The sequence below is a fragment of the Coenobita brevimanus genome, chromosome 111 (genome assembly GCF_032717465.1).
Source record: "Coenobita brevimanus isolate Jiangsu-jjx chromosome 111, ASM3271746v2, whole genome shotgun sequence".
Lineage (NCBI taxonomy): Eukaryota > Metazoa > Arthropoda > Malacostraca > Decapoda > Coenobitidae > Coenobita > Coenobita brevimanus.
The window spans coordinates 1151404-1171933 of NC_137064.1; the positions used below are offsets into that span (position 1 = coordinate 1151404).

The following is a 20530-nucleotide window of genomic DNA, read 5'->3' on the forward strand; positions in this document are numbered from 1 at the left end:
TGCACAGCCGGTATTATAAATGAGTGAGGTTACTATACAGGGCTCCGGAAATACTGTAATACCAGGCCGGAAGGTGGTATTGCGCGGCTGGAATGAGTTATTAGGAGTGGCTGGAATTACTCTCAGTCTGGAAGGGATTAGCATAACGGGGAGGATTTAGAATGAGTTAGAGATGGATTACAAGAGGGTGATATTTTGAGGAGGCTGGGATTATTATGAAAAGAATTATTTTGATGAATTAGTATCAGTGGATGGAAGGAATTATTCTTAGCATTAAATAGTGGATGGAGTTACTATGAACATGAGAGGGATTATTATGACAGGAATTATAATGGGAGTTATTATTATTATCATTAGTATCATTATTATTATTATTATTATTATTATTATGACAAGGAAAGAATTACTACAAGAGCAAGAATTATTATGTCTCGAAGGAATTATTATAGTTACCGTTTTGAAAGGAAATGTAATCAGAAAGGGATTATTATTAGTTTGAAAGGCATAAAATTGAACTAAAGGATAAATTAGGTGTAAGTCTGAAAGCTACTCATGGTTGCAGATGGGATTTGGCGATAGACATATGGTTAGACAGATAGATAGATACACAGATAGACAGAGAGGTAGACAGATGGATAGATAGGCAGACAGACAGACAAACCGAAAGACAGATTAACAGATACACAGATAGATAAATAGACAGATAGATAAAGATAGACACATAGACAGACAGACAGACAAGGTATGGAAGTCAACCCTCTCTCTCTCTCTCTCTCTCTCTCTCTCTCTCTCTCTCCCCATGGACGCATAAAAGTCGCTCTACGTTACATCTCAAATCGAATCCCGTCCGTCCCCTAACAAGATTCGCTCTCCCCCCACCCCGGAGAGAGAGAGAGAGAGAGAGAGAGAGAGAGAGAGAGAGAGAGAGAGAGAATAATTTAAAGTCAGAGTTTGTAGCGCCTCTCACTAATGGCGCTGCATGGTTTATGTAAAGAGAGAGAGAGAGAGAGAGAGAGAGCAATGACGGCAGAGGAGTGTCCATAACCTTTTGCTCGCGGCTGTACAGTTGTGGACATAAATAATAATCCACTTTTTCACCCGAACATTTATGAAACCCTTACGAATTATTCTGTAAAATTCCAAAGACCACATGACTGGAATTCGATACAAAAAAAAAAAAAAGACTAGAAAAGAAAAGAAAGAAAGGAAAGAGAGCATTGACAACTATACGAAATTACAAAAACAAGTATATATAAGAATTCACGAGACAAAAGAGATCGACAAAATATAACTAAAAAAAAAAAAAAAAACAGCATCGACAAATATAATAAAATTTAAAAAAGGCATCGCTATTAACATCTTACAAAGGACCATCGACAAAAGTCAAACGAAAACGAGAAAACTAATGGAACAAGATAGCACTGGCAACTACGAGAACGTGCTAAACCAAAGACAATCGAAAATTATGTGAAATTACAAAATGAAACGATCGTAGTAACCGTGACGACTTAGTAGCAGCAGCAGCAGCAGTAGTAGTAGTAGTAGTAGTAGTAGTAATAATAATAATAATAATAATAATAATAATAACTAGAATTTTGAAACTGCGGAAGCAAGAGTCAGAGAACTCTCATTCCAGATGAAAATAATGTTGTTGTCACCGCAGACCTAACATTAAGGCACTTTTGGTTTGACTCAATTTTTTTTTTTTTTTTTTCCTGCGGATTTTGACCTGTGACCTTGAGATCAAGGTCAGGATCATTCACACTGTGCTAATCATGTTCATTCATGACCCACTATGGGCTATTTCCGAGTTTGGTCAAAATCAGCCAAATGCATATATATTTAGCACTTTCAGGCATGAGGCGGCAATTTTGATTTTCCTCACTAACTCAAAAAGAATTTGTTGGATCTCAGTATCGGTACCCAGTGCACTAGTATACGTTGACGACTACATACTGCAACATTTGCAAAGCAATCCATTCAGCAGCATTTGCTGCGCACGAGAACTACTCTGAAAAAAAAAAAAAAAAAAAAAAAGAGAGGACGCTGGTGCGGCGCTAGTGCTGGGAAAAAATGTTTTGTGCCAGAAGAGGCCTGCAGCCAAGACATATACATCACTCCTGAAAATTTCAAGTTTCTATCTCGAACGGTCTTGGAATGCCAGCCTTCTTGATCTTTCCCTCCCCCTCCCAAAAAATACTATCTACAGTATCAATAAGAACTCCACAGAATGTGGAGTTCTTAATAATAAAAATAGCAGTGGTAGTAATAGAATTAGTAGTGGTAGTGGCAGCAGTAGTAATACGGTACCGGTACGAATAAGAATAAAAATAATAATAATAACAAAATCGCTCCTTCATCCCAGCCACTCTTTATTTTCCTCTTAAATCATTCTAATGGCGTCCCTGGCAGTCGGAAACAATAAACTCTCTTTTGTTTTTTGTTTTTTATAATACTCCGATTCGCGTCACCCATTAAATTATGTACGTGGTAGAAAAAGAAACGTAAATCAAGAAAAAGACAGATAGATAGATAGATAGACAGATAGATAGACAGAATGAAATAAACGAAAGATAAAGAAAAAAATATAAAAAAAGGAAATTTAAAGATAGGGAATAAATCGCATATTTATCATGACATCCTGGCACAAGCGCTACTATTTATTCTATTTATTATTTTTATTATTTATTATAATTTTGGCGAACTGAAAATCGGAATTCTTGTGAAGATAATCGAATTTTTTTTAAATAATATCGAAATTCTGAGATTCAATTTTCTACTTCAGTCACCCCTTCGTCTCTAAGCCGTTTTCTATGTGGCCTTGGTGATTCCGTAAAACCTCTTCCTTTGCGATTTTGTCTGCCTATTACACCCCAGTATCGTCGATATTTACACGATATTACGATAGGAGAGAATATTGTGGTTTAATATGCAAAATAAATCGCTTAGGAAGAGGCATTACGAAGCCTCCTAAGCTATCTGGAGTACGGCAATCACTCTCACTCCTTATTCATCACTTGTCATTTCCCTTCATCACCATTCATCACACTTCCTTTTTTTCACCATTCATTCATCACTATTATGCATTACAACTCACTAGTGTCACTACCAGGTCATCATTTTTCACCACTTCATCACCTATCATCACCCTGGTTTTATGTCACCACTCATTCATCACTGTTATTCATTACAACTCACTAGTGTCATTATCATTCACTCACCATCTCTCATCACACAGTTTTTTCCCTGGCCCACACATCACCTTTCACCACCCAAGGAGCATCATCACTTTACCTCATCACTCATTCATCACTTATTATTAATCAAAACACACAGTGCGTTTAAGTTCGTTATTCATCATCATTTTTTGTCAGCCTATTTTATCTACCTATCTATCTATCATCATCACCATCATCATTATCACCACCAACAACAGCACTAACCTTCGTCTCGTCATCATCATCATCATCACCATCATCATCCCACGAACACAAAAATTATCATCACCATACCACCATCACAAACCACACCACCATCATCATCATCAACATTATCATCAGCATCGTCGCCGTCTTCATCATCACTGTTACTACCACAAACATGACTATCACCATCACCGTCACTACCATCCTTACGACTATCATCACCACCATCACTCATCACATCTAGTATCATCATCGTCATCAATCACCACAGTCAGCATCACCACCTCATCACATTTACCACCACCACCATCAACATCGCCGCAGATCATCACTATCTTTCTCCTCATCATCATCAGCAGCAGCAGCATCATCACCACACCACCGCCTGCTCCCCACTCTGGCCGGCCGCTACCCCACCCGTGCACCGCTAGCAGCACCACACCACAACCACCACCACCACAGCAAGACCCAGCACCTGTAGCGTAGTGGTACCCGTTGAGAGAATCCCCTTCCCTTACAAACACACACACACACACACACACACACACACACACACACACACACACACACACTGCACTACAGGCCCCATACTACATTACACTACACTACATCACACTACACTACACTACTTTACTCCCCAAACCACATAACACTACACTCCCCACCAACACATTCACTAACACACTCACTATCTACCTAACAAAGCTCATCAACACTTTCTAACAGTTCCTAACACCCCACCAACACCTCAACACAGCCTACTAACAACTCAAGGAAGCATCATCCACTAACACAAAAACAACACTAACACACGCACTAACACTCACCTAACATTACCTATCACCACACTAACTCGCCGTAAGTACCTTCTAACATAACTAACACCCCACCAGCAAGCCAGACGGTGGCCACTAACCTAACACTCAGCTATCGTAACCTGCTAACACCTAACACATCCTAACACAGTCTATCACCAGGTCCCACAGCACCTTCTAACACTTCCTATCACTCCCAGAAACACTCCAGCAGCAACTCAAGTCATGTCTACTAAAACACACACACACACACACACACACACACACACACACACACACACACACACACACACACACACACACACACACACACACACAAATCTACCAACACTCCACCCCAACCAACCCCCTCTGCCATCCCAACTATGCCCTCTAACACCAAAACCCCAGCACCACCCCTCTAACACATCCACTAAAACCCACTCAAACCAACCTCCAACATACTTAAACACTCCAGCAACCCATCACAACCCCACACCAACCCACCCCCACAACCCACCCCACAGCAACACTTCAACACTTACCAATACCCCAGCAATACCTCTTAACCCCTTCCAAACACTTCCACCCCACAGAACACCGATCAAACCCCACCCTAACCCCACCAACCCTCACTTACAACCTCAACCACCCTTACAGCAACACTACTTACCAACACCCCACCAAAACCACACTAGCACATGCGCCAAAACCCACTTAAACGAACCCCTCAACAATTACTACACACCCCAGAAACCCACCACAACCCCAGTCCAACCCTCACTAACCCCGACTACCACCCACACAGCAGCAGTTACCAGCACTTACCAACCCCATCCTAACACTAACACCCCACCACCCCAAAACCCCACCAACACCAATAAACCACCCCACCACCACCCCACCAACACCTACCAAAACACCCTACCACCCCATAACAACCCCACCAACACCTACCAAAACACCCTACCACCCCATAACGACCCCACCAACACCGACTAAACCACCCCACCACAACCCCACCTACACCTAATAAAACACCCCACCACAACCCCACCAACACCTACCAAAACAACCCATCACCCCACCACAACCCCACAACCACCGACTAAACCACCCCACCACCCACCAACACCCACCACCACCGACTAAAACATCCCACCACCCCACCAACACCTACCAAAACACCCCACCACCCCACCAAAACATCCCACCACCCCATAACAACCCCACCACAAGCCCGCCAACCCCCACTAACCCCGTCTACCACCGGCCGTTGCCTTACAGGAACTCCACTATGGCTTCTTCTCCACATCGCTCCCATCAAGAACGAGAAGGACATCGTGGTGCTGTTTTTGTGCACCTTCAGGGACATCACCGCACTCAAGCAGCCCATCGAAGCAGAGGACTCCCGAGGTAAGAGGGAGAGAGAGAGAGATGATGGCTAGAAGAAACTGGGCCGCTAGGGGGAGAAATAGGGTGTATAGAGCTGGTGTAGGGAGATATAGGGTGTATACAGCTGGTGTGGGGAGAAAAAGGGTGTATACAGCTGGTGTAGGGAGAAATAGGGTGTATAGAGCTGGTGTAGGGAGAAATAGGGTGTATAGAGCTGGTGTGGGGAGAAATAGGGTGTATACAGCTGGTGTGGGGAGAAAAAAGGTGGGAGAAATAGGAGGCATATAGCTGGTGTGGGGAGAAATTGGGTGTATAGAACTGGTGCGGGGAGAAACAGGGTGTTCAGAGCTGGTGTGGGGACAGATAGCAAGTATAGAGATGGTGTGGGGAGAAATAGGGTGTGTAGAGCTGGTGTGGGGAGAAATAGGTTTGGTATGGGGAGAGAAAGGGTTGGTGTGGGGAAAAATGGTAATAAGAGATAGGAATAACGAAAGGAAATATGGCTGGTGTAGGGAGAATTGGGCTGGTGTTATGGAGGTTAGTTTCGTGTGTGTGTGTGTGTGTGAGAGAGAGAGAGAGAGAGAGAGAGAGAGAGAGATGGTACGCTTGAAGCAACAGCAAATATGGAAAGGACAGGTGTGGGGATAGGTATGGAGTTGGCAGGTGTGGAAATGGACAGATGTGGGATGGACAGGTGTGGGGTGATCAGGTGTGAGATGGGCAGGTGTGGGATAGGCAGGTGTGGGATGGACAGGTGTGGGGTGATCAGGTGTGAGATGGGCAGGTGTGGGATAGGCAGGTGTGGGATAGGCAGGTGTATGAAGGACAGGTGTGAGACTGACAGGTGTGGGGAGTGGACAGGTGTGGAGAGGCACGGGGTGAACAGATGCGACAGGAAAAGGTGTAGGCTGGACAGGTATGGGATGTGGGCAGGTGTGTAGGTGTTTATTAGGCCAGGAGGAAGGATGGCATGGGATCTGATGAAGGACCAGATGGGATGGGATGTGGAGCCAAATTTTTCAGTTCGGCGGATGATTGTAAGTTGATTCCCGTAAGGTTTATCTCTCTCCCTTTTCAGAACATTTACTTAAGATCATTTTAAAGTTTGCTGAATGATATGTACAATCAATTACTACTTTTAAGGGTATTTGTAACACTTGTCGAAATAAGGGTTGAGGAAATATTCAACCTCATTATATATGCACTGTACTTTCACCAACAATAATCCTCTCGCCTCTCCAACTTCGCTTTCTCCACGAACTTTAAAAATCAGTGTGGTGAATCAGTGTGGTGAATCAGTGTGGTGAATATGCAGCAGCTAACAATGATGACTTTATTACTTTATGTGTCCACAGCTCAGGATCACCACTATCTTTTGGTTCAGATTCAAGAGAGTCATATTCAAAGTCCATGAAGGGAAAAGCAGGAGAGGAACCGTGATTTTTGCTGGCGATGGTACACAATTTGTAGGTTTTGCTGAAGGTAGTGTGCCCCCCCCCCCCAGGGCGTAACTAGTGTCGGGGTAGGAAGCTGTGACCCCCCCGCCCCTCCCTGGATGTGCTCTGACGCCTAGCTAGTGGGCTGTGTGTGCTGGTGGACACTCGGAGACAAAAGTTCGCCTTCATATTTCGCTTCTTCCCACTTTCCTCTGCTGGCATTTCCTAAACAGAGAGCGGTTTGATGTATCTCTCTCCTTGAATGTCTCTCTTTAGTATGATGCGTCAGGATGAAAACTAACAGACAAGCACTAATACTCCAAAGCTGAGGATGATTTAGTATGCTTCTTCCCTTGAATGGCTCTTTTTTTATATGACGCGTCAAAGAGGAAAGTGACGGATATGTCCCAGTATTCCTAAGGTGAGAGAGATTTAGCGTCTTTGTCCCTGGATATCCTCAAAGTGACGGTCATGCCCTAAGTGTGACGCAGGCGCAGCAGAACACAAGGCCAGCTTTTGTCCCTGGGTGCACACTAGGAGCGGGTGAGGGACCACACCGCCAGAGCTTTGTCCTGCTGTGGAGTAGTTGCTGCTGTGGTGGCTTCTCTCACAGTGCTAGGAGACTCAGGCCAGCGTTCTCGGCGTCTCAGGAGGCTCCCTAGACTCCCTACCACCTCTTCCTTACCGGTTTATACGTGCATTTAGAACCTGTACCCCTTCACTGCTTTGACGTGTTTTTAAGGTCACCTCTGCTTTCTCCACACAGTTTTATCAAGAACGGCCAAACAGAGACTTGAGTACTGTAGAGAGTAAACAGAGGCCTCCTTAACTTCTTCCTTAAGACAGTTCTCACCTTAGGAGGACCCCATCGTAGTGAAGAGGTTAACAGAGGTTATATCTACCCCATACGGTTCCAAAATTCTCTCTGGCCCAAAAAAAAAAAATAAATAAATACAATAAAAATAAAAAATAAAAAATTGTGTGGAGAAGGCAAGAAAAAAAATGGCACCGGAATGAACTGGGTTAAAACTGAGGTGCAGACTAAATCGCTAAGGGTGTGGTGCTAGGGAGGCTCCTATGACCCACGGGAACAAGGGCTCCCCCCAAAAAAATGCATGTGAATCTCCTCCCGAGTGCCCGAGACAGGACGGAGTAGCTAAGGACCCACCTAGGCCCAAATTAAAAGCGAGTGCGCCAGAGTGTGAACAGGCTCCTAAATTTTACCCAGAAATCCTAAAACACAGGATTATTAGAAAAGATGATTAATTTTCTTATCTTCTGTCTCACTGCTACTACGCTATGTAATGTGGGATGCAGGCTAAAAAATTTCTAAAGACCGTGGCCCATATCCTCGTCGGTTATGGAAGCTCCCTAACACCTATTCCTAGGCGATTTATGTTGCTTATTACACCTGGCCGTCCTCTTCTGTGTGGTACTTATTCATCCTACTAGCACCATACTCTAATAACGTACAAAACGACACTAGCCAGCCGTATCCAAAAAAAAATAAATTGGTAAGGGAGAGGTGTTAGGGAGCGTCCATACCTGCTGCTTCCCACACCCTCTAATCACACCTAGCAATCACAGGTGCATTGACAGGTGGGTCGCAGAGGTCACCAATTAGGGTCACGTTCGTACCTTCGCGCACTCATTTTTTACAATACGGCCGGTAACCCCTTCAGTCCGATGACGTGTTTTTAGCCTTGTTCTTACTACCGCCAGACGATTTCTTTCAGCCTGGGATGGACTTTTCGATTTTTTTTTTAATTTTTTTATTTATTTATTTTATTTTTAGGGGGGGTTGGTCAGATCCAGCCCTCATTCACCCCTCCACTGCAAAAGGTCACTCCCAGGCTGAATAAAATCGTCTGAAATTTTATTCTAACTACTTCCAGACGATTTTATTCAACTTGAGAGAGACTTTGGGCATATGGGAAGGGGGGTTGGTTAACTATGTCCTTCCCCAAGCTGAATAAAATCGTCTGGAGGAAGCATGAAAAGGTATTGTCAGTTTTATTCTCCTTCCAGACGATTTTTATCAAGCTTAAGATTGGCTTTTCGCAACTGGGGAGGGGGTTGCATAGACACAGCCTTCATTCCTTCATTACAACAGATCTCCCCTTCTCAAGATGAATAAAATCGTCTGGAGGCCGCGAAAAAAAAATTCCAGACGATTTTTTTTTATCTGGGAGATAATTTTACATCGAAGGGGCTGGGAATGGCCATCACTTAACCCTTCCCTTCAGGTCCTATCCAAGCCGAGTAAAATCGTCGGGAGGCAGAATACGCCTTTTAATTACCTTCAGACGATTTTATTCAGCATGAGAGAGACTTTTAGAACTGGGAGGGAGGGAGGGTTGGCTAGTTACAGCTTTCAATAACCCCCTCAATGCAATACGTCCACCCCTCCCCCGTCATCCCAGGCTGAATGAAATCGTCTGGAAGAAGCAGGTATAAGAAAAAAATAATAATGAAAATAAAATCACGTCAGAGGATTCCATGGGGTTAATTTTTTTTTTTTTTATTAAGTTACACATTTGTGACTCAGCTGCCTCTTAACACCCTTCAAGGCCACATTTTTTTATTATTATTATTATTATTATTATTATTATTATTATTATTCTGCTAACATACAGCGCTACGGGCCTTGTGTGTGTGTAGCTAATCACTTTCCTTATTGTTATTACTGTTGTTTTTATTACTATTATTATTATTATTATTATTATTATTATTATTATGCTAACAGTGCTACGGGCCTTGTGTGTGTAGCTAACGAGGACCGTATTAGTAGGCAATCCCACCACCGGCCTTGCAGAAATGAGTGGAAATGAGTGGACATGAGTGGAAGATGAATGGAAATGAGTGGAAGATTAATGGAAATGAGTGAACATGAGTGGATATGAGTGGAAATGAGTTAATATGAGCGGGAAATGAGTTCATATGAGCGGGAAATGAGTAAAAATGAATCAGCAAGAGTGGAAAATTAGTGGAAATGAGTAAACATGAGTGGAAAATGAATAAACATGAGTGCAAATGAGTGGATAATGAGTGAACATGAATGAATAAGAGTGACAAGTGAAAATTGGTGAACGTGTGAACATGAGTGAAGATAAGTGAAAATGAGTAATGTACAAGGAAAGGAAATGAGTAAAAATGAATGAGAATAAGTGACGGCGAATGATAATGAGTGAAAATTAATCAAAACGAGTGAAAAATAAGTTAGAACGAGTAAAAATGAGTTATAAATGAAGGTAGACGAGTGAAAATGAGTTATAAATGAAGGTAGACGAGTGAAAATGAGTTATAAATGTACGACTGCAAATGAATGAGAATCTGTGCAAATGAGTGAAGGAGAATGAATGAATGAATAAGAATCCCCTCTGACTCACAAGATCTCATGGGTGAATATCTGAGTTACTCCAAGACGTATTTGTCATTCTAAATCACCACATCACCAGACGATTTCACTCAGCCTTGGAAAAAAAGAATGAAAGAAGGAGGAGGAGGAGGAGGAAACAACAGAAGATAAAAGAAGAAGAAGTCGAAGAACGAAAATGATGATGATGATGATAATGATGATGATGATGATGATGATGAGGAGGAGGAGGAGGAGGAGGAGGAGAAAAAAATAGAAGATAAAAGAAGTGGAAGAAAGAAAATGATGATGATGATGATGATGATGATGATGATGATGATGAAATGGGTCAGAGTTCTTCCTTAAACTGAATAAAATCGTCTGGAGGTGGCAGCAAAAGAGGGGAAATCGTATTGAATAGAATTATGCAATATTTTCGAGGCGTATTATTGTACTGAGGCGGTTAACGTGTGTGTGTGTGTGTGTGTTAAATTCGGCTGTGAGTGTGTACAGAAGCACGTGCATCCACCAGGCATGCCACCACATTCACCACCACCACCACACCACCACCACGAAGGCACCTGAGGAATGTTTATATGAGAATGAACGGTGGATGTGTATAAGCGAAAGGATGTGGAATGAAGTGAAGTGATGTGCACTCCACGTGACGCTTGGCTTGGCTTGGCTTGTATCACTTTCGCACAGATGATTGGAGTTTTGGTGACGGTGTTGTCTGGGAGGCCTTTTTTTCATACACACACACACACACACACACACACACACACACACACACACACACACACACACACACACACACACTTTATTCTCTCACTTTCTCTCATGGTCGTGAATTCCATGAGAGCTGATGAAGAAAAAGCAAGTGTAGAGAACATATCAATATTATGTGTTTTCTCGGATGATTGAAGCAGGTGTGGTTCCAGGGACGAGCGAGGCAGGTGTGGTTCCTAAGACGAGTGAGGCAGGTGTGGCTCCTAGGATGACTGGGGCAGGTGTGGTTCCTTAGATAAGTGAGGCAGGTGTGATTCCTAGGATGACTGGGGCAGGTGTGGTTCCTTAGATAAGTGAGGCAGGTGTGGTTCCTAGGATGACTGGGGCAGGTGTGGTTCCTAGGATGACTGGGGCAGGTGTGGTTCCTAGGATGACTGGGGCAGGTGTGGTTCCTAGGATGACTGGGGCAGATGTGGTTCCTAAGACTACAGAGGGTCGAGAAAATCATACATGCGGCAGAATGATGATATGGAGGCGTCCATCAGTCAAAAAGAATTAATTTCTGCAACAGGGTACCATTATACTGTACTCCCACCACTTATCCAGTTCCTGAATACACAGAAAGATATCAAAAACTCTTTCCTTAGCGTTCGAATGTGCACAGAAAACACACTACAAAACACTCAGAGAGAGCATGCCTCCGCCAATGCCACTGCTGGATCCGGATCCGGATCCAGATCCGCCCCAAAATTTATTTAATTCTTTCTTGCCCCATGGTCCATAATCCCATTAAATTTCATTGAAATTCATGGAGAACGTTTGGAGATATCGTCTGGACAAACAGACAGACAACCATAGGTGAATACATAACCTCCTCCAATTTCATTGGCGGAGGTAAAAAGTTTTCTCGTTAGGGTTTCAATGCACACAAAGGACGCCGTTAAAAAAAAAAAAAACGCGTGCGTTTGAATGCACACCAAAAGCTTCCCTGAGTTCAAAGTGTGCTTCACGATATCCAGACCTTCTCTTAGGCGCCCCGTGTTTATCCAACCTCGCCTTGTATAGTGGATATCTTTTTGGACGTTATTTATCCAGAGTATGGCAAGGTTAGTTTCATATGGCACAGAATAGGACAGTAAGGTGCAATAAGCAAAATGAATCGCTTAAGAAAAGGTGTTAGGGAGTTTCCTTAACCGACGAGAATACAGGCTTTGGCGTCAATAGGTGGTGCCAAGTGCCCATGACAGACACGTGCTGGTGACTGAAGGGGCGTCCGTCGAGTCGTGTGTCACGTTCACTAACTATAGTCCATTTACACTAACTTGGCCGAGATTTTTTACACTAACTTGGCCCAGATCTTCGTCCTTCTGCACTCTATTACACGAAGCTCAGTGACGGAAAAGGACAATGTTACGGCCCTACATCCTTTCCATAACACTTTTTCGTGACTAGCATCATATTTTAGTATTAATCAATTATCACAACTCAGCATTGAAAATGGGGAGATGGCAATTTTGAGCCAGGTTATTGTATATATATATATAAAAAAAAAAAAGAGTACACACACGGTCATAAGGGGTCTATGATTTTTGTACCAAGGTGCAACAATTTACCAATATATATTTTTAGATTAACGTCGGTACATCAAAAAAGCCAACACTACGACAAACAGAGATTAAGACATTCCTGCCACTGTCTTCTCTCTGGCCCCTCCCTTCAGTATCAACACAACAATACACGTCCTCGGGCAAAAGAGGTTCACTACAAGATAATTCTCCCACCAAAAAGAGTGACTTGTTTCTTTCTGATCCCTCTAAGACTCTCTAATCCACTCATTTCACTCTAACTTGGCCTAAAATTGCCATCTCTCTACCTTGAGTATTGAGTCGTAATAACTGAGTAACACTTGAATGCGGTGCTTGTCACGAAGAAGTGCGATGGAAAGGATGCACAGCTGTATTATTATCTGCCACTGAGCTACGTGAAATAAGCAGCAAAAGGACGAAAATCTGAGACAAGTTAAGATTAAGGAACTGTAGAGTAAAATCGTCTGGATGGATCACCGTAACTGTGTGTTCTCAATGCCGGTTTATCGAAAAGTGTGACGGTGATGGTGTGAAGGTGGTGTGAAGGAGATTGTGTGGTATGAGACGACACTGTGACGATGATAATGTGACGTGTGACTATGGTATGAGGTGTGTCGGTGGTGGTGTGACGATGATGGTGTGTGATGGTGGCAGTGTGACGATGGAGTGATATGTGATGGTGGTGGTGGTATGACGGTGGTGGTGTGACGCATGATGATACCGGTGTTACGGTGGTGGTATAACACTTGTGGTCGTTACATACAGAACAGGTGGAATGCTTGGATAGGTGTAGTGTGGTATATGCGATGTGATGTGTTAGCGCTCCATGTGAGGTGTGTAATTATGCCGGTGTGATCTGGTGTGTGGTGTGGTGTGCTATACTGCTTGATGTGGTGTGGTGTGTTATAGTGCTTGGTGTGGTCTAGCGTGTAGGGTGATGTGTTTTACCGCTTGCTGTGGTGTGGTGTGGTATGGTGCGGTGTGGTGTGGTGTGGTGTGGTGTGGTGTGGTGTGTGGGTTCAGTACAAGGAAGAGCACCAGGGTAGCGCAGGTCAGGGTGGGGTGGAGAGGTGATGACGCGTGTGTTATTTCAGCCTCGGACAGCACGGAGAGCTCGGGAGGGAGGCTGCCCGCCAAATGTAGGTACCACTGGTCGCGCCGGGCATCACCACACACACCAACCCAGCCTCCTCCTAACGCCCCCCTGCCACATCACTAACTAACTCACCACAACGCCATATTTCCTTGGCTAATCTAAATATATTATCTGTAATTACATATATGAGGCAATACACGCAGAATTTGATTTCACTACTTTAGAGGTCCATTTATAATCACAGCAGGACGCAACAGACTGCATGATCAAGAAAACTGGCAAGTGTGAGTAGTAACTTTGTGTCATGCAGTGGCTAGATGCAACAGCCAAAGGATTGTTGTGGCGAATCGCTTCCTAAACTCCGGACCTGCTGGCGGAGCGGTGGTAGGGCAAGGAGGAGGAAGGGGTAGCGCTGTGTGTGGCGCCAGGGCGATGTTTGTTGTGGTGGTGCTTGTGGAGTGGTTCCTGTGTGTGGCCCGCTGTGTCGGTGTGAGCCAGTAGTGCCCCCTCGCCACCACGCTGCTCAGTCCCAGTGACCCCACCATCCCCACTCACCTCCCCTCCCTCCCACTGTATCTGTGTTGGCTCCCATGTAGGCGCATCACTCCCATCTACCCACACCACTCTCCTGCCTCGCTCTGCCTACACCTGCAGCCACACAGAAAGCAGGCGGGTGCAGGAGGGAAGCCTTTCATCACTCACCCATACAAGTGACCGCACTGGCAGAGAGCCGGAGCGGGCGGGAAATCATGCTCGCACGGGTCCAGGCAAGAAGAGTTGACAGATAACTTTTTTCTCGCTTCAAACCACTCAAGACAGCGGCATACAATGAATACTGAGAAGCTCACAGCTATGTTCCATTCACACCCTCTCCTTGAGATGCATCCCATATTAAATACAGTGATCCATTAATTTCACTGCAGTGGAAGAAGACTGGAAGAAAAGTAAGTCTAACCAAAGTGCGTCCTAGTGCCAACCCGCCCTGGTCCCCGCTTACTTGCATCCACCCGTTTCTGTACTGCACCTCGTCCACACAAGAAGTCAACGGGTGATGGCGAATGGGGGCAGGGTGGGCTGGTGCGAGTTAATGCTATAGTTGGATTTTTTTTTCAGTTCCCTTCCAGTACGATGTAGTAAAATCACTATCACTGTGGTGGGTACAGGATGCACCACAAACACAGGGTGTAATTGAAACATCTGATGATATAAGCTGCACAATATCCATCATATGCCACTGTCCACACAGCTTGAAGCAACAAAAGCCAACTATCAACCCCTCTCGCCTGGACCTACGCGTGCTTGCATCCTTGCCCACACCCACCGCCGCCTCTGGACCCACGTGTATGAGCTATGGTGAAGTTTAACTTTCTATCTGCATCCACCTGCTTCTGTGTGACTGTACTTTGGGTCATCATCTTGCTGGCTTGACTGATTACGTGAAGCCTCTTCTTCAGCGATTTATTTTGCATATGACACCTCATTGTCTTCTAATATACCATTTATATCCCTCTAGTATCGAAACAGTTTGCACCAGTAACATAAACGATATTAAGGTGTACTAAACGAGATAAATCGCTAAGGAAGAGGTATTAACAATACTCCAAGTGAACTAGGTGTGACCCTTTGTGTACAGTCGGTATCAAAAATCCTGTTGCCTCTCACGTTTCACGCTCCACAGGCTTGGACAATCAGTGCAGTGAATCCAAGGCAACAGACACTGATGACACTGACCTATAGGTAAATAAAGTCGTCAGTGTCAGGTGCTACGGACTGACTACATTGGATTTCGGCATCTATCAAGAGAAAGGCAGGAAAGGGGACTGGATTTGTGATGTCGCCCATACATGCTTAATAACTACTCATCTGTCATTAAAGCGTTTCAGTGTTAATGGTGGTGTGTGTGTGTGGGAGTGAGGCGCCTGCACATTCCCTAATATCCAGGTTCGATTTTCCTTAACTCAGTGTACCCGCGTTGATGTTGTATGCTGTATTTTTTATTACTTTGTGAATAAATCTGACCATGACTTTGTCTCCCCTGAAGGGTGTTAATTGGACCCAGGGCTGCCTGTATTTTTTCCTTATGTTGTTCGTGATTTTCTCTATATAGTAGTGGTGAGAGACACCTAGAGTAGCCCTGCACACAGTAGCTCCCTCTAAGCTCCCTTTAAGCTCTCTCTAAGCTCCCTTTAAGCTCTGTCTAAGCTCCCTGTACCCTATGTGACGCAGACCATCCAGCATGACCTCACCCCGATTCACCCATCCTCATAAACCAATGTCCCTGCAACTGAGTGAGCACGGGTGCAGACAGGCAAGGTGCATATAAACACAGGTCAGTGCACTTTGGGACGAAAATGAACCCACCTCGCTCTGAGAGACTCGTGACGTCACTTGGGAGATGGATGTGGTGGCGGGAGCACATCTTAGCCAGCTGTGTCCTGCCCATGGTCGGCGGTGCTACTCTTGTCACCACCTACCATGCTCCTCCACTACCTTCCATCCACACCATAAACATACCAGCATAAAATATAATTGCATGCGCTTGCTAATGGTGCTTCACTGATTAAAGATTACCAATATGTTGATTATCTGCCAATTTTTTACAATCTGTCCATTCCCTCAAGCAAGACATTAAATAAGATAGTCTCCATTCTATTATTATTACTTACTATCTCGTCTCCTGGTGACATCACAACTTCTCTCCACCCAACTGGGCATGAATTTTAAGTGGACTGACCTGTTATTATTTGGACCTTGCAAACAAGATCTTAAATTTTGACGGTCTTTGCTGAAACACCTTTGAGGATAAAACTGTATGTTCTCTGCTTGCATTCCACGTTTATCCAGGCCAACCCCCTTTTTCTTCCCTGGTCAGGAAAACACACACACACACACACACACACACACACACACACACACACACACACACACACACACACACACACACACACACACACACAAAATAAGGCATAGCTCAGCATAATTTCCTAAAACAAGATCAGGAATACTGATCATCGATTTGGGCGATCGTACTCCCAACCAGACACCACCTGAACATCACACGCACATTTCACTTTCGCACCGAATCCATCCCATCTTTCTAAACATACATACAAAGGTACACATCACTCCTACATTAGGAGATATAGACCACACCATTTCTCCACACAACTCCACCTCCGCACCATCTCCACCACCACTCCACACCATACAAACATCTCCACAAACACATGACCACCACATCCACCCAACGTTTTCAACCACGCCGCATGCTTCGTTAACTTTCTCCAGATATTCATTGACTTTCTCCTGATATTCGCTAACTTTCATCATGCATTCACTAACCTTCTCTAGATATTCATTAACTTTCTTCATATATGGCCATCATCACGATACGATAAGGCCATCATCACGATACGATATGTCCATCATCACTACAATATGGCCATCATCACTACAATATGGCCATCATCACTACAATATGGCCATCATCACTACAATATGGTCATCATCACTACTGTCCACTTTAGTTTTAACACAATATACAACACACATGCTTGCCACGCTCCTCTCACCCTAACACCGCCCATCACTATAACACCGCCCATCACTATAACACCGCCCATCACTATAACACCATCCATCACTATAACACCACCCATCACTATAACACCACCCATCACTATAACACCACCCATCACTATAACACCACCCATCACTATAACACCACCCATCACTATAACACCACCCATCACTATAACACCACCCATCACTATAACACCGCCCATCGCATTACAACCTCACTTCCCTCATACACCTCACTCTCGAAATATAAACAATCTCTCATAATAAGCTCAACAAAAGATGTCTGGGAGCGCCCGGCTGAAGTGGCCTGAATTCTGCACTGCAGTGGGTTTGCATCCACTTGGGCCATGGACCACTACCACTACCACAACCACCACCACCACCACCACCACAACAACAACAACACTAACAATAACATTACCCTCTGTTGCATAAGTGGCGTCTGCAAAAGAGGACTTACAGGCATCATTCGCAATCTCAGTGTTTTTACGTCCCCAAACAGATGTCCTGAAAAAAATAAAAAAATAAATAATGACGGCACAGACAAACTCCCATTTTCTGACTCGGGTTCGTAGGCTTTCGTAACACCTCTACCTTGGCGATCTATCCCGAACAATACACCCTAAAATTCGGTTTCATGCAGCTTATAACGCTTTCCATTAATAACCTGCAAGAGAATACCAAGGAGTAAAATGAAGAATAAATCGCTACGGAAGGGGAGTTACGAAGCCAACAAGACATCAAAACAATCCGGCCCTATTTCTCAAAGATACGACCGTCTTGGGGTTCGTCCTCACCTTCGTGCTCTCAGTGATATTGCTCCCACTACCTTGACCTGTTTCATTCTTCAATGCCGCTACCGTCAGACGATTTTACTCAGGCATGGAGAGGCTTTCCGAGTGACAGGCTTACCGAGCTGCAGGGGTTAGATAAGACCTTCATTAATCCACTATACGTGATCTCCCTCAGCTGAATAAAACCGTCTGGAGGCAGCAACAATAAACCAGTGAAGAAATCATACTGAGGGTGTTTTGACCTCTTTACTCCGGTGACGTTTTATATTTTATTCTTGCCACCACCAGACGATTTTCTTCCACCCAGGGCACACCCCTCGTTGCGAAGGGGTTAATACGTCATACCTAATCCCTCCTATTGTCAAAGCGTCTCCCAAACCTAAGTAAATCGTCTGGAGATGGCAGGGAAAAATGCATCATCGATCCGAATGGTATGTAAAGATGGGGTTTGATCTATGGTACATCCTAGCCGGTGCCTCCCCCTCCCCCCACCACCACCACAGCCCAGTCCTGTCCTGCCCTGCCCTGCCCTGCCCTGGCCAGCATGACGCAAGGGGCCATACTTCTGTTTATTACGGAGCTCCATCCCACCTCTTCCTCACCAGTTTTACTCCTTCACTATGGAAACGTCTTATCTATGTACCTAAGTGTATATATAAGAACACACACACACACACACACACACACACACACACACACACACACACACACATTCTTATTACTAGCAGACGATTTTATTCAGCTTAGGAACAATACATTACTCCTACAAAAGCCTTGGACGTCTTGAAGGAGTTAAATCAGTCTTGCCAAATCGCTTCCATCTCACTTACGTCACCCATGTCCTTACTGAAGACACGAGGGGAACATTAATGTGATACAGGCAAGATAAATCGCTAAGAAGAATGCGTTACGGCTCACAGAATTTCCCACAGAAGTTCCCCTCTTTCTTGCTTTGCTTCCTAACAGGCAAAGGATGGGAGGGGAAGGGAGGGTTTAATCTCTCTCTCTCTCTCTCTCTCTCTCTCTCTCTCTCTCTCTCTCTCTCTCAAGCTGACGAGAAGAGCAATTACGGTCAGCTCTAAAGAGATTACCACAACTCCTCTGCCGCCTCTCTCTCTCTCTCTCTCTCTCTCTCTCTCTCTCTCTCTCTCTCTCTCTCTCTCTCTGTCGCTTCAGTTCAACACGGTGATGTCTTTTCCACTCCTACCACCACCAGACGATTTTACTCAACCCCCTGTGAAAATCTGTGGTGGTCAGGGGGTTGAAGGGGGTTGATTCTAATAACTTCAACCCCAGAGATCTCACGTCAGATGAAGGAAATCGTCCGGAGCTGAGAAGAGAGAGAGAGAAAATAAGAAAAAGTAACCTGGGCAGACATTCACAGATGTTCAAGACTAACTTCCTTTTGTAAATAGGATCTGTATTTGCCATAAGAATTAGAGCCATAGTAATTTTTTTTCGAGTTCTCATTTTCTTGACAATTCCACGTTAATAATAATAATAATAATAATAATAATAATAATAATAATAATAATATCTACGACAGGTCACCGATACCAGTTCTTCAATCCAGCTGGCGTCCATTTTTTTTTTAATTTCCGGCCACGCGATTTTATTTAACTTAAGAAGGATCTCAGTAGTGAAGGGATTTATCACGGCTACATCTAACCCCTCAAGATCGAAAAATCTCCCCTAAACTTAATAAAATCGTCTGGAGGTGGCAAGAGCAAGGAGGTTATCGTAGTGAAGGGGTTAAAGATGGTGATGGATGTGGTGCTAAAGTCAACGTGCATGAAAACATTTATGAAGACAGCAGCCTGATCTAACTGTCTCCCCCTCCTTCCCACATTTCACCCCCTCCCTCTTCCCCTTACACCCCCCCACCCTTCTTCCCCAACCCTCTACGCCCCCTCAGCCCCCTCCCCCTCCCCCACCCCCGCCTCACCTGTTGTTTTCACCTGGCAAGCTGGCCTGAGCAAGTTCGCCAAGCTGGCCCGTTCGGTGACGCGGAGCAGGTCGGTGCTGGTGACGCAGTTCTCGTCACACCTCCCAGCCATGAAGGACGTCGCAAAGCAGTCAAACATCACACACGTAAGTACACACCCTCAGTGTACACGTTCATACACTTGCATGCATACACATTTACTCACATACACCTACACACATCTCCCTGCCATGTAAGAAGTCGCAAAGCAGTCCAGCATCACATACATACAGGTACACATGTTCATGCAGATAAGAGCACACACACACACACACACACACACACACACACACACACACACACTACAACCATACATACGAGGACCATCAAGCTACAACATAAATCGATTTACTT

At 44.5% G+C, this 20530-nt stretch overlaps 1 protein-coding gene across 1 annotated transcript in view; it reads left to right on the forward strand.

Annotated features, from left to right (window-relative positions):
- LOC145417881 (potassium voltage-gated channel protein eag-like) overlaps positions 1-20530 on the forward strand; it is a 336066-nt gene that overhangs the window by 264827 nt on the left and 50709 nt on the right. Inside the window, exons 5-7 of the mRNA XM_080286497.1 lie at positions 5507-5635; positions 13815-13859; positions 20159-20283. Coding sequence (XP_080142623.1) covers positions 5507-5635; positions 13815-13859; positions 20159-20283 — 299 coding nt within the window. The remainder of the gene's footprint in view (positions 1-5506; positions 5636-13814; positions 13860-20158; positions 20284-20530) is intronic.